The sequence below is a fragment of the Amphibalanus amphitrite genome, unplaced genomic scaffold (assembly GCF_019059575.1).
Source record: "Amphibalanus amphitrite isolate SeventyFive unplaced genomic scaffold, NRLGWU_Aamphi_draft 000168F_arrow, whole genome shotgun sequence".
In the NCBI taxonomy this organism is placed as follows: Eukaryota; Metazoa; Arthropoda; class Thecostraca; order Balanomorpha; family Balanidae; genus Amphibalanus; species Amphibalanus amphitrite.
The window spans coordinates 28,098-41,458 of NW_024881663.1; the positions used below are offsets into that span (position 1 = coordinate 28,098).

Consider the following 13,361-nt stretch of genomic DNA (forward strand, 5'->3'; position numbering starts at 1 on the left):
AAAAACATCTTGCGTAAGATTAACCCTCGCATGTGTGCGGCGTTTGCCAGCTTCTAATGCGTGGGGGGGGGGGGGTCGGTTGGACCCCCCCTTGCCGTTTGGCCCCTGATCGAGCTAGAGCTTCGCGAAAAAAACGAGCGTGTTGCCGGTGACGAGAGGAATCCGATGATAACAAATTTTAAGGTCCTAGGTCATTGCTTGACCTTCCAGGTCAGGTCAATGACCCAAAAACCGGGAAAATCGGGACCTATTAGAAAGTCGTAAAGTGTGGCTGCTAAGGGGTTTTTCGGGGTGCTGATCACGAATATCGTGTTAGCTTTGATCACAGATGATGTCTTTAACCCTCGCCCGTAAACGGCGATCTGCCACCTTCGCCCATGCAGGGGGGGGTTGGTGCGACCCCCCCCCCCCTTGGCGTTTGAAAACGGAGCGTCGTAGAGCTTAGCGGAAAAGACCAACGGATTGCTCTCGCCGAGATCTCGCGATTGGTGGTATATTTTTTGGTCCTAGGCCAACATTTGACCTACTTTTGACCGGTCAAAGGTCAAATTTTCGGAAAAATAGACTTTTTTCAACTTTCCGCGGCGATTGCGGCAAAACGGTGGGAGATATCGACTTGAAACCTTCACTATCGTGTTCCTTGATCAATTCTCTATCGTTTGGTATGTATTTCGTTTCCCTAGCTCTAAAAATGGCGCGTTGGGAGCGCCGGAAGTCGGCAAGGTCACAGTCGGCGGCAGAAATTCGAAAAATCAAAATTTAAATTTTTGAAATCTGATTGTATTTTTGGATTTGGGAGGTCCATTTGCTCCCTATAGAAGCTAATATTGCTGCATATTCCCATTGAGGTGACAAGAATTAGCAAAATAGTGGTTCGGGCGCTTTTCAAAAATAGTACCGGACGCTGTTCCTCTTGTGACGTCATAGCTCCGTGACCTGACCTGACCCGGTCAAGTTTCTTATACCATATGATAGCCAATACTTGCCCCAACATGCATGGGAAGTTTCATCACGATCCATCAACCGATGTCCGTACCACCGGCAGGAAACCTCGGGCGTTGGCACTCAGTTTGTGAAAATCCGGCCGGAGGCTGTTCCCTTTGTGACGTCATAACTCATAACTCCGTGACCTGACATGACCCGGTCAATTTTTGTTTATCAAAAGATGCGCAAGGTTTGCCCCATAAGGTACCCAAAATTTGGCGGCGCTGCGCGCCGCCGTTTTTGCACTATTTCCGAAAAACCTCAGGGGGGGGTTGCACCAACCCCCCCCCCTACATGGGCGAGGGTTAAGCATTTAGACCAGGTCGGGTCAGGTCAGGTCAGGTCAACCAGTAGGCGTCGTGACGGGTATTCGTAGTACGTGTCAACCGCCTCTGACAGCTTCGTAACATGTTACGAATGCACCAAAACTACTTCGTAAATGTTCAAATGGTTGCTAAATTCGAATTCAGCTCGAAAAACTGGCCTAGAAACATGTAAAACTCTAAAAAGTGAACCGAGGTCACCCGAGGTCACCAAAGGTCAATGACCTGACCTGACCTTCAGGTGACCTTGGCACCCACCCTAATGCATGGGAGCAACATCAAATCACATGTTTGAACGTTTGAAACCACGAAAAGCTTGCAAACGCGCGGCTAATGCGAGCCGACATACGCGGAATCGCGATTCCGGCCAAACATGGTCTCGGAAAAGAGGTCACAGGTCAAAGGTCATTTGGGTCAGGGTCATGAAATTTTCAGGGTAGGTGTAAAATTGATCAATGCGAGGGTACTGAAAGTTTCGTCGCGATCGGCCGCGTTCTACGCGAGTTATTCGCGAAAAACCATGGGGGGGGGTCCATCCGACCCCCCTACACATGCGAGGGTTAAAAAATCGCTAACAATTCTATCGAACCAACACGGAAGGTGGGTATAGGCACAGCAATAATACCAGACATGTTGTACAGAGTTCATTGGCATGTTATTGGAGCCAGTGACGCCTTGCAAGGCGACGCCTCGCCTTTCAATATACGAGGTGTGGCTAAAAAGAAACCGGACTGCTCGTGCTGGCCATAAACTAGGGGACCCGAAGACTAGCGAGACACTTGGCATTAATCTTTAGCATATTGTCGTGATGTGTGCCAAACGGCATCTCGATATCGTAATTATTCTCCTTTCCACAGCTCTTTGTTTTATCGATGTTCGGCGGCCTTGTCATCGCCAGGCTTCTAAAATGAACTTCGAAAAAAGAGGGAACATCACGTTCCTTGCCAGAGTGGAGAAAAGTCCAACAGAGACGCTGAATCTGTTCAAGGCTGTTAATGGGGAGCAAGTCATGTGTAACATGCAAGTGTTTGAATGGCATACGAGGTTCAGCACTGGTCGTGAGGATGTCGGTGATGACCCCAAGGTCTGGAGGTCCATCAACGTCCGCGCGCATGTCGAAGTCGAGAGTGGAGATGACATTGATCTTTTTTCGATCATAGGGGATTCGTTCACCGCCAGTTCGTGCTGGAGGTGTACCACAGTCGACCAGCCACTTCTACAAGGAAGACCCGGGACGCCTCATTTCACGAGTCAGGCGCACCAAGTGGAGTTTCTGGGAAGCCAAGAACTGGGTGCTCCGTCACGACAACGCTCCCGCGCATTCTGCCATTAGCGTCCAGCAGTTCGTTGCCGAAAAGCAGGTCGCGGTGCTCAAGCACCCTCCTATTTGCCAAACCCCCTCCCTGTGACTTTTGGCTGTTTCCTGAAATGAAAAACGTCGTCAAGGAAACCCATTTTGAATCAGTCGAGGACATCCAGACCGGAGTGACCAGCGTCAGCGTCATCAATAAAACAAAGAGCTGTGGAAAGGAGAATAATAGCGATATCGAGGTGCCGTATGGCACACATCACGACAGTATGATAGAGATTAATGTCCAGTGTCTCGCTAGTTTTCGGGCTCCCTACTTTATGGTCAGCACGAGCAGTCCGGTTTCTTTTTAGCCACACCTCGTATCTCTCAGGAGCATGGCAGTAATAAGCCATGCAGGCGAATTTGCGCGGCACGCCGTGATGAGCCGCTTGTTCGCGTCAGGCTCCCTCTCGTCCGGGTGTATCACTACAGCCCGCCAGCCTGAATGCCGGCCAGAAATGTAATCAGCCCGTGTACGGGGCTCGCCTGAATACACCTCTGATTGACGGCTGCACGGTGGCCAGTGACGTCATCCGACCGTCCTATGGTGACGTCATACCCTCGCACGCTGGGCCTCGCGGCTCGCCGGCAGGGAACTGGCGGCCGGCTAAGTGAACTACCTTGCAAGCATCCTTTTAAAACATACTACCTAATTCTCGATATTGTCACGCAGGTGATTTAGAAGGCTTTTTGAGAGGCTTTGCTTAACCCGGCGGCCGCTGGGCCTCCGCGCCACCCGCCGGCTGCTGGGGGGGGGGGCATATAGTTGCCCCCCTTTACTTCTGCGACGATATCGTCGCAACGCGAAGAAATAGAGAAGCGAAACTTTGCACACATCTTCCTGAATACCTAGCCGTGGTTGTGTCCAAATTTGGTGTCGATCCCATTTGAAATGACGTCACAGTGACGTCATAAGTGAAATTATAGAATTGCGACTCTCATATTCCTCACGATACATCAGATATATGGGACCGAATATAAAGGGTCGATTATTGGTCAGAAACTAGATGGAAGTGTAGTTAGATGTTTTAGGATGACAGCAGGTACTGTCTAGTTCATTTACAGTTGAGTTTCATGCTCAGCGTCATCAGAAACGGTCCATATCGGAAAACGACAAAACTTTATGACGTCACTGTGACGTCATCTTAGGTACTACAACCACCAAACTTTCCTCAAGCATTGCCTAGGTATTCATTTGAAGCTATGCCAAGTTTCACGCTCGTAGCTCATCAGGTTTCGGAGATATTTCACAAAACGTAAAGGGGGGCAACTTTATGCCCCCCCCCCCAGCGGCTCGTGAGTTAAAACTCGCTGCTCATTTCAGAGCAGTTAAAAGGCAAAAAGTAACCATCGTCCGTAGACAAAAGGGAACCATCGACTGTGAATCGGTGAAGTCATTACTTTACGTATCTCCGAAATAAGCAAGAACATGACTCAGCGAGCTATAGCGTCGTCTGTCGGATATAATAGGCTTCAGTCAAGAAAACGCAGATTTGATGTTTGTTAAAGGGACTATCCCACCTTCTAAAATGTTGTTAAAACCAGTTAAATTGTGCCCGACTTTATAGATTGGATGACCAGGAACACGGTTCTGGCATTTATTTTTCATTAAACTATAGGCTTCCCATATTCCAAACACAAACTTTCAAATATGTGACGTCACAGCCCAAAATTACCTCCTTCCCCAGGCCACATTACTGTCATAAAGCTGATTCTTTTTACTCTGTAGGCACCACAACAAAGTTCAGACCAAGTTTTAAGCGATTTTTCAACGAACAAACCCATTTAAATCAGAATGACTAAACGAGGTGACTTCACACTAAAGGTCGCTCCATGTTGAAGATAGGGCCTTGTGCAAGGCCCATTTTCAAATGAAGGGAACGAATTTCTTCAACACCAAGAGGCCGCGGGGGTTGCAACCTAGATAGATAGTGGTTTCTGAACCTCGCCGCAAACTTGGCTTAGTTGGCTATCTCAACTCAAACCCCATGTTAAAGGTGGGATAGTCCCTTTAACATCTGAGGCCTGTTTCACTAACTGAGCGAAACGTCTGACATAACTACATAGGTACTTCCTACACGTCTTTGCCTTTTTGCAAGCTTCCAGCTGACGTTAAAAAATCATCGTCGCTTGGTTAGAACTCTAATTTTATTTCTCCGTTCCGCTGCGCTTGCAAATGCATGACTGATGAATATGGGTCTGTGTATTCGTACGTTTGTACACCCGTCATGCACTTTGGGTGCAGATTACGCTTACACAGCCAGCAATGCATGGAAACACAGTACCACAGGCGGCGGCGGGGTGGCGGTGGACAATCGGAAAGACAAGAACGCTGAACAATGTGTAGGATCGGTGCTCGCGGCACGGCGTGGGCGCACAGACTGAGCCAATAGTGTTGGAGCCACACGGCAGGTGTCGCTGCAGTGGCGCCCGCGGACAGAGAAAGTTTTTGCCGCACGACCCCGTAGGTGTCGCTCGTCAAATGCATTTCTCCGTTCCGCTGCGCTTGCAAATGCATGACTGATGAATATGGGTCTGTGTATTCGTACGTTTGTACACCCGTCATGCACTTTGGGTGCAGATTACGCCCAACACCCCATCCACGTCTGGCCAAATTGTGACCGACTAACGCTGCGTCCCACAGAGTGGCATACGGCCAGCAGTGAGCTGACTCCAGCCCATACACCGTTGCGTACACGTCAGGCCAATCTGTGACCGACTAACGCTGCCTCCCAGGCATATACGGTTGCGTACACGTCAGGCCAATCTGTGACCGACTAACGCTGCCTCTCAGGCATACACGATTGCGTACACGTCTGGCCAAATTGTGACCGACTAACGCTGCTTCCCACAGAGTGGCATACAGCCAGCAGTGACCTGACTCCAGCCCAGATGGCCCGCTGCAGACCCGGTGCAAGACGACCCCCAATCAGCTGCGGACCTGCGGTCCGGTCGCCGGGCCAAAGGCCGCTAGGCCACGGTCACGGTCAGCTGACGTCACGGCGGGTGAATCACCCGGGCCGCCTCACGGCGCGGATGACGGTTACGTAATGACACGCCCGCGCCTGCGCCGCTGGCGGCCACGTGGCTACCAGCAGTTGCTGTCGCTGCCGCCGCGGCGCCACCAGCGCTGGAGGTGTCCACACCTACCGCTGACGTCACGATCACGCGATCGCTGGGCAGAGGTCACACGATTGCTGCTCGGACCCGCCAAGATGGCGTCAGGGTGGCTTGGCCTTGGGTGCACAGAGACATTAGGTCATGCGCGTGGACAGGGCGATGAATACAACAAGATACGAGGCTAGCAGTCTGGTGGCAGCATAAGACGTAACTCCCTGAATTGCGGCACGAGCGTAACTGCGTATACGGTCGCCGGCGCAAACGCGCTATGGCCGACGACGCGATCGCGGGCCGCGGCGCGCCCCTGCGGCCGTAGGGGACACCACAGTTGTCGGTGGTGCAGGAACCTGCGGCAAGGGCCCTAGAGGCAATGATAGAAAAAAAATAAAACAGCCAGCGACTGGTACTTTGGTCTGGCAGTTCCTAACTGAGAGCCGGCTGCCAGTGCCGCGAGCCCACTGGGCGAACATAAACATACGACACCACGGCCCAGCCAGGCCATCTCGGCGTAATGCACCCACCACGTGGGGAGAACTCACCAGATGTGGTCCAACTACAATCGGAAAGACAAGAACGCTGAACAATGTGTAGGATCGGTGCTCGCGGCACGGCGTGGGCGCACAGACTGAGCCAATAGTGTTGGAGCCACACGGCAGGTGTCGCTGCAGTGGCGCCCGCGGACAGAGAAAGTTTTTGCCGCACGACCCCGTAGGTGTCGCTCGTCAAATGCATTTATATCTAGTGGAGGAAGGGGCATGCATTGCGTATCTACCCCCCCCCCCCACCAGCCCAGCCCGCTTCGTTCAAAGTTGGCTCGGAATATTCTCCCAGCGTATTGATCGATTGCACTAATATTTTTCAGCCCCTTATTATTCAATATTCATGCTTGTTGAAAGGCGACGTTAAAATGCCGAGCTTTCTTGAATATTATACAAAAATAAAGCATGCATGCCGCGTTTCACACAATCTCCAAAACACCATTAGTTTAAGCCGCCACGCTATTTCAGCAATTTGGTTAAAATGCTGGCGGCGTGGCCCGGCCGGCTTCTGCAGGATTTGAGTAATGCGGTGCCTCTCACGGTGGACAAAGGTCAGCGGGTTCAGCCCGCCGAGACTGTCCACCCAGCGCTCCAACATGGGGAGAAGCAGGACGTGCTACTCACGTTCTATCCCACTCACACGGACCAACTAAATCGATCCCCAGGCGGCGACGGCTCTTGAAAAGTCGCCGACACTCGGCTTATGTAAGGTGTGTCAGAAGTGGGTCCGAGACTGGGTTAAAAATCGTGATCAAACGATCGAATACCGCAGGTGGCACACCGATGAAACCCTGACCGCATTGCTGGAGGATATCGCAGCGAGCGTTTTAACATCACAAAGTGGGTTGTCTGATTGTGCAACAGCTCTCAGTGTTAGTAATAGGCGCTTTCGTTAGTTATTTCAGGTAGGAACACCGCTGCCATGTATCTAAAATTCATAGCGGTCAGAGGTGGACGGCGGTGTGCGTATAGTTATGAGCGGGCTTCAATGAGCTTTTGAAGTGCATTCATCAGAAAAGACACCCATAAACGGCGTTAAAGCGCTACTGGAGTAATCTCATATCGATAAAGTAAAGCGAAACTCGCAAAATATGGCATACAACATGACCATTCATACGACGAAAATGGTAGTCTGAGCTAGCCTCGCTCTGTGTTTCAACAATTCTCCATTTTCCACCAAACACAACTCGTACGTCACTCCGAGACCCTGTATTGTCACACACGAGTTTACTCGTACTGTCCATTGGACACTGTGCCACACAACCGGCCTCGCATTTCGACACGAGCCAGCCACTCGGGGGTTATACACGCGTCAAAGGCGATAGATAACACACAGTACATACACTCCGGCACACAGAGAAAGCCAAGAAACATCATTTGCGCAAGCCAAAAACGGCGATGAATTCACCAGCTCCGAACACATAAACCGTAAAAGACTTCACAAGTCATTCGTTGTTTTTCTTTCAGCAATGTAGGATGGTAGGCGTACGACTCCACGAAAGAGGTCACGTGACCCACGCAATGCTCAGTAAAGGAAATTCCGTGACCGCCACTTTCTCCAGCGGAAAGTGGTGGTGGAAGACAGACGTCGTAATGGAACGGTACCAAACGGGACGGATTTAAAGCTTCCGAGGTTCAGGCACTACGGTACTCGTCTGTTTATAGTCAGCAGCGCTGTTTGTAAACATCGACAGGCATCAACTATATATAGTCAGCACTCAGCAGTGTGTCAAATTACATGCATGCCCTTGTTGACACCAAAGTTCGATGTCTAGCTCCTCTTAACCCGCGCCCTGGTGGGGGGGGGGCTATTTTTTGCCCCCCCCTCCAGACTTTTCGATATATCTCCAGAACCGCTGCGCCGATCGTAACCAAACTTTCAGTACCCTCCCGGACATCAATTTTACATATGGTGACCAAAAATTTTTCCAAAGGCTATGATAGGTTGGCCGGAAATGACGTCAGAGTGACGTCATGTTCTGCCGTTTTCGACCCAAAAAAGGGTTTCGCGGGAAGAGCTGTCAGGCCTATAGCTTTGCAAATACAGAAAAATGATAAGGACATAAAAGCTGTAGAATTGACAGGGCTACAAAACTGCTATCTCGGATTTTTGAAATTTTTGGATTTTGACCCCCAAAAATCAAAAAATATTTTTTTTGATATAATGATTGAAAAATCCAAAAAGTTTTTTGAATTTCGCAAAAAACGGAATATATGTGATAGTCCTTACCGCCTTCCATCCACATACCAAATTTGAGATTGATACCTCTTTTTTTGGCGAAGTTATAGTGAAAAAACTGTTCAAAATTGATGACGTCAAATTTTCAAACTCAATTTTTAGCAATTCTAGACCCCGTAGCGCAAAACAAAGACCACCATTAGACTTCCCGTGACGAGCTGCATCGAATCAATACCCATTTTATGCAAAACTATCAACTTTAAAATTTGACCTTTTTTGGCCTGACCTTGACCTGACCTTGACCTAAACTTCACCAGAAAGTGACCTAAGCCGTACCTGATAGTCTTATAACCAACACCATTGAGTTGGAAATGAAAAATTGGCCATAAAACATGCATCACACAACCTTAGTAAAGTTGGGCTCATGTGACCTGACCTGTGACCCTTGGTGACCTGACCTGTGACGTGACCTGGTATTGTCAGTGACCTCTAATAGCAACATATCTACTAGGCAACTGACGCCCTATCGCTGATTCTCGACAAAATGCGTTTTCCTCGGTGTTATAGCGCATTCCTTAGAAGACCCGTGAACGGTGAAACATTTCATCTTTGACCTGACCTGTGACGTCATCGGTGACCCCGAGGTCAATGAAATTTGGTTTCCTTCGACAAATTTGACAGGCCTTTCGAACGCCGTTTGAATTTTGCGGATCCGTCCAGTAGTTTCGGAGATACGAGGGGGGGCAAAAAATAGCCCCCCCCCCACCAGGTCGCGTTATAAACAGACCCCACCAGGGCGCGGGTTAAAGTGGTAGAAGGTAATGAACGCTCATGGAGTTGGATGACAGAACAGGAAACAGCGGTAAAATGGCTCTCCAAGGAAGGACTGCTGTGTTTCGATTGTGAATCTAAAAGATATGCATCCGTGCAGTTACTGAAGAGTTATGCACAAAACAAAACTGCATGAAGAAAATTTACGAACAGTGAGGATAATGAAGTACAGAAATACAATTTGCAACGCTAATATTGTTCAGGAGTGCAACAGCGCATATATAATGCCGATAGCGAATAGCAACAAACAAGCCAGATCTCTATCATGGAGACCGAAGACTGAGGGACAGTGATAGCAGCAACTCACTTCACAAGAACACCCCATCAACACACTGTCAAACAACAATCAAAAAGCACAATCCTCCTGAAAGCATGGGTACGTAATCCAACAACCTCAGTTGTAATATACACTATTTTCAGCACTTAAAACATGCACATCGAAGCTAATCTACCAGCAAATACACACATTATATACGTAGCAGGATATTATGCTCAGAGTAGTAATACGTCCCGCGGTTTCCCTAATGGAGCGAGTAACCAGTGCGTAGGGTTGTTCGGTCATCTTTGCAGTGCAGCTCGACAGTTCTATGCTGAGAACTCGGGAAACGACCGTCACCTCGACTGAGTCGAGGCCGGTTTCCACTCAGAGCTACTAGCGAGTCGCTCTCCAGTAGAGACTCTAGTCAGAGTCTCGTCTCGACTCAGTCTACACAATAGATGAGAAAGACCCAACCGACTCAGTTTACACTGCAGGTCTGAGCCAGGCCCATCCACTCTACACAAGTCTACATTTCAGATCTCGAACGGTGCACTAACTACACAAAGCTCCAATAGCATCAGCTGTCCCCATTGTATACGTATTGTGCTGCAGGAACCTCACAATGACCCAGTAAATACCCATAATGTTACCATGTAAAGCCAAGCCTGTACGCATTTTACTGGTGCTGTGCGCTTGATGTGCGTAACCGTAGAATACATGGAGGTACTGCGGGCTCGTGACCAGGCTTTATGCATCTCGCGATCAGTACCCTGTTTGTCTCGGAGCAATAACTCGCGTCTACTTGTCTATACCAGCGGCGACATGACGCGAGTCCGCATCAAAGCCCCACCTTTAAGGCATCATCGTGAAAGACAGTTGAATCGTCCGGCGAATGGAGCAGTATCTTCTCGACTCTGTGCGTATCTCCCAGACCAGAGCGGAGGGGTAGTCCAGCCAACCCCAGCAGACTAACTCCCTTCATCATTAACCCGTCTCGGCTCCCTCCCTCCGGCCCGGACAGCCAGCGGGCACTGTGTCTCTGTCCGTCCTCTGGAGCCAGACTGATCTATATCTGTCACTCCCAGAGGACTACATAAATACCTCGGACAATCAGCGCTGCAGACGGGAGTGGCTGGCGCAGACAGCGGGGCCGCAGAGCGGTGACGCAGTTACAGGCACATGGTAGACGGCAAGGCACGGGAGACAAGGAATGGGGTAAATATTCCCTCAGATTGAGCGATCTGACTCTGCTTTTAACCTCTCGAAAAGTTGTGGAAGATGTCATAGCCTGTTTAAGCGGTGAATACAATACCTGCCTTAGCCAACCACGCGACTTTCGGGAGGTCAAAGATGGAGCCAAAATATGGAAGCGACCGGATACCAGAGTTCAAAAGTCTGTCCACACCGGCCCAGCCACCCTATTGGCGCGGTGCGGCCATCGGCGGCGGCCCTGGGCTGTTGTCCCTCAGCCGCTGACCTCAATCTGGCGTCATCGTCCGGGCCGGGGCCGTGCTGATACCCGGACAGGGCCACTCGAGCGGCGCCGGCGAGCAAACTCAGCCAGCTGGCCGGCACCGCGCCGCCGCCCGGAGACAGAGGACCGTGACGGCTGCAGAGACAGAGGGCCCAGCTCGGGCGACAGAGGACCATTCCAGCAGCCACAGGGACAGAGGACCCAGCTAGAGCGACAGAGGACCATCCCAGCAGCTGCAGGGGCAGAGGATCCAGCTAGAGCGACAGAGGACCGTTCCGGCAGCTAGAGGCACTGCACTGCCGGCAGAAGCCAGAGACAGAGTACTGCCAGTAGCGACGGAGACAGAATACCGCCGGCAGCAGCTAGAAACAGCGGGCCGCGCAGCCGCCATACGGCACTGCCAGTAGCTACACGGATAAACCACTTAAGCCCGTAAACAGGAACAGGTTGTGCGAGATACAAGACTTTGAAGGCTTCAACTAGGACGCAACAACTAATAGCGGGAAAACTTTTAGATTTTCATCAAAACTTCCTCGCAGCTTTTGCAACTTGAGTTATGAAGCAGCATATATTAGTTTAGGTCTGCACTTAAATGCAAGTCACATGCAGACCAGGTTGGCTCTTATAAGCATTGAAAAAGCGTTCTTTGATAACGATTTTTTTTTCAGAGTGAAGCCACTGGTTTATAAAAAATTGTGTCCTCTATTTATGAATGAAACGCACGCGCTCATTTTAGTGCTGCGGAGGTAATGCATATTTATGCTATGTTGCCAGCGCTGTGGATTTATGTGATGTTGCCCCTTATCATTCTAGTGTAGAATTCCCGTAAAAGATCTATAAAATCGGTGTGCTAATGGCACTGGCTGGTCCCTGGAAAGGAAATAACCATAAGAAGAGTCTGGAAGCTATTGGGATGGATGGACGGTCAGAGAAGCCCCGAACTTCTCTCGCCACGCCTACGATTCACCACACATCACGGAGAGAAGACAACTTCGGAGCGTACACCGGCAATCAAGTACAACTCGCCCCATTCCCAGTTACGCCCTTTAGTCGCATGGTTGAACTTGAGCTCTGAACTCACAACAGAACCCCTTCACAAGCCATCAGGACAGCAAACAACGACAACCTCCCGCAAACGACACATCTGGGAACCACCCGGCTGCGACAACCGCAGCCCGAAATCCCGCACTTTACCACACCACAGAGACAATGTCTTGCGGTGAGACTGCAGCATCGGTCTTCACGGTCACTCGGGTGAGCCCTCCGCTCCGAAAACAAGCCACAGAGAGCCACAGTCACAAACCAGGGCAGCCGCAAGGGGAATCCTCCAATAAATACCGAGAGAGCGGCGGGCCAGCCGGAGCCCCTCCGCCTCTCTCCAGGTCACGAGGTCATGGCGCGCGTAAACTCGAACACGCCACGCTGGAAGAATGGCGCGAAGTCGGCCAGCGTGCGCCGAGTGACGCCCAGGTGCAGCGGGCAGCCGGCCAGGCCGGAGCACTTCTCCAGTAGCCGCCTTAAATACTCCTGAGGAAAAGCGAAAAACCACAGTTAGACGCGAGCCGGATGGATGTCCTCAAATAGGCTTCATTATCTGCCCGTCAGTCCAACCCAAAAGAACTGTCGCCACTAGGGCGGATGTACCAGAAATATAAGTAGTGGGAGGCCGCACGGGCTCATTATCGAGCAGCATGTTGATCACTTTTTACACTTATTCGCAGAATGATGCCGATAAGATGACGCGGCCAAAGCCTCACCGACGCCATTTGTCAAGTTGTCATGATTTAATACATCGGTGGCGGTGGGCGTTTTTGTCGGAGAGCAGGCCGCAGCCAAAGCCTGTGTAAGGTGTATGGTTTAGGTCGGCTCACTCAGAGCGTTACGGCACACGGACATACAGACAGACACACAGACAGTCGGTGCCATCGCGGCCCGGAGCAGACATATTACGGCCGGCGCGCAAACAGAGCCCCCCGGCGAGGTACGGACGGCCCACGCTCTAAACACTCACAGAGGCGGGGCACTCACGTACAGCCGCCGACCAGAGCACTCACAGAGGGCACTCAGAGACGCAGGGAACTCAAAACACTCACAGTCCCACGCTCCACAAATATCAACAGTGCTCACAGTACCCACAGGAAACTCAGCGCTTACACCCCTCACAGGAACAGGACACACAAAACGTTCACAGTACTCACAGGTAAGACACTCAACACCGCATTCACAGCCGTAACATAACTCTCATATAACTCGCAACACTCACAGAGTCAGAGTGAGAGTGAGTGAGTGAGTGAGTGAGTG

The 13,361-nt window shown here is 50.7% G+C and overlaps 1 protein-coding gene across 1 annotated transcript in view; it reads right to left on the reverse strand.

Moving 5' to 3' along the window:
* Positions 1 to 7,507: 7,507 nt before the first annotated feature.
* The window catches only part of LOC122383586 (kinesin-like protein Klp98A), a 103,927-nt gene continuing 98,073 nt past the window's right edge, over positions 7,508 to 13,361 (reverse strand). Inside the window, exon 19 of the mRNA XM_043370162.1 lies at positions 7,508 to 12,587. Coding sequence (XP_043226097.1) covers positions 12,444 to 12,587 — 144 coding nt within the window. The 3' untranslated portion in view covers positions 7,508 to 12,443. The remainder of the gene's footprint in view (positions 12,588 to 13,361) is intronic.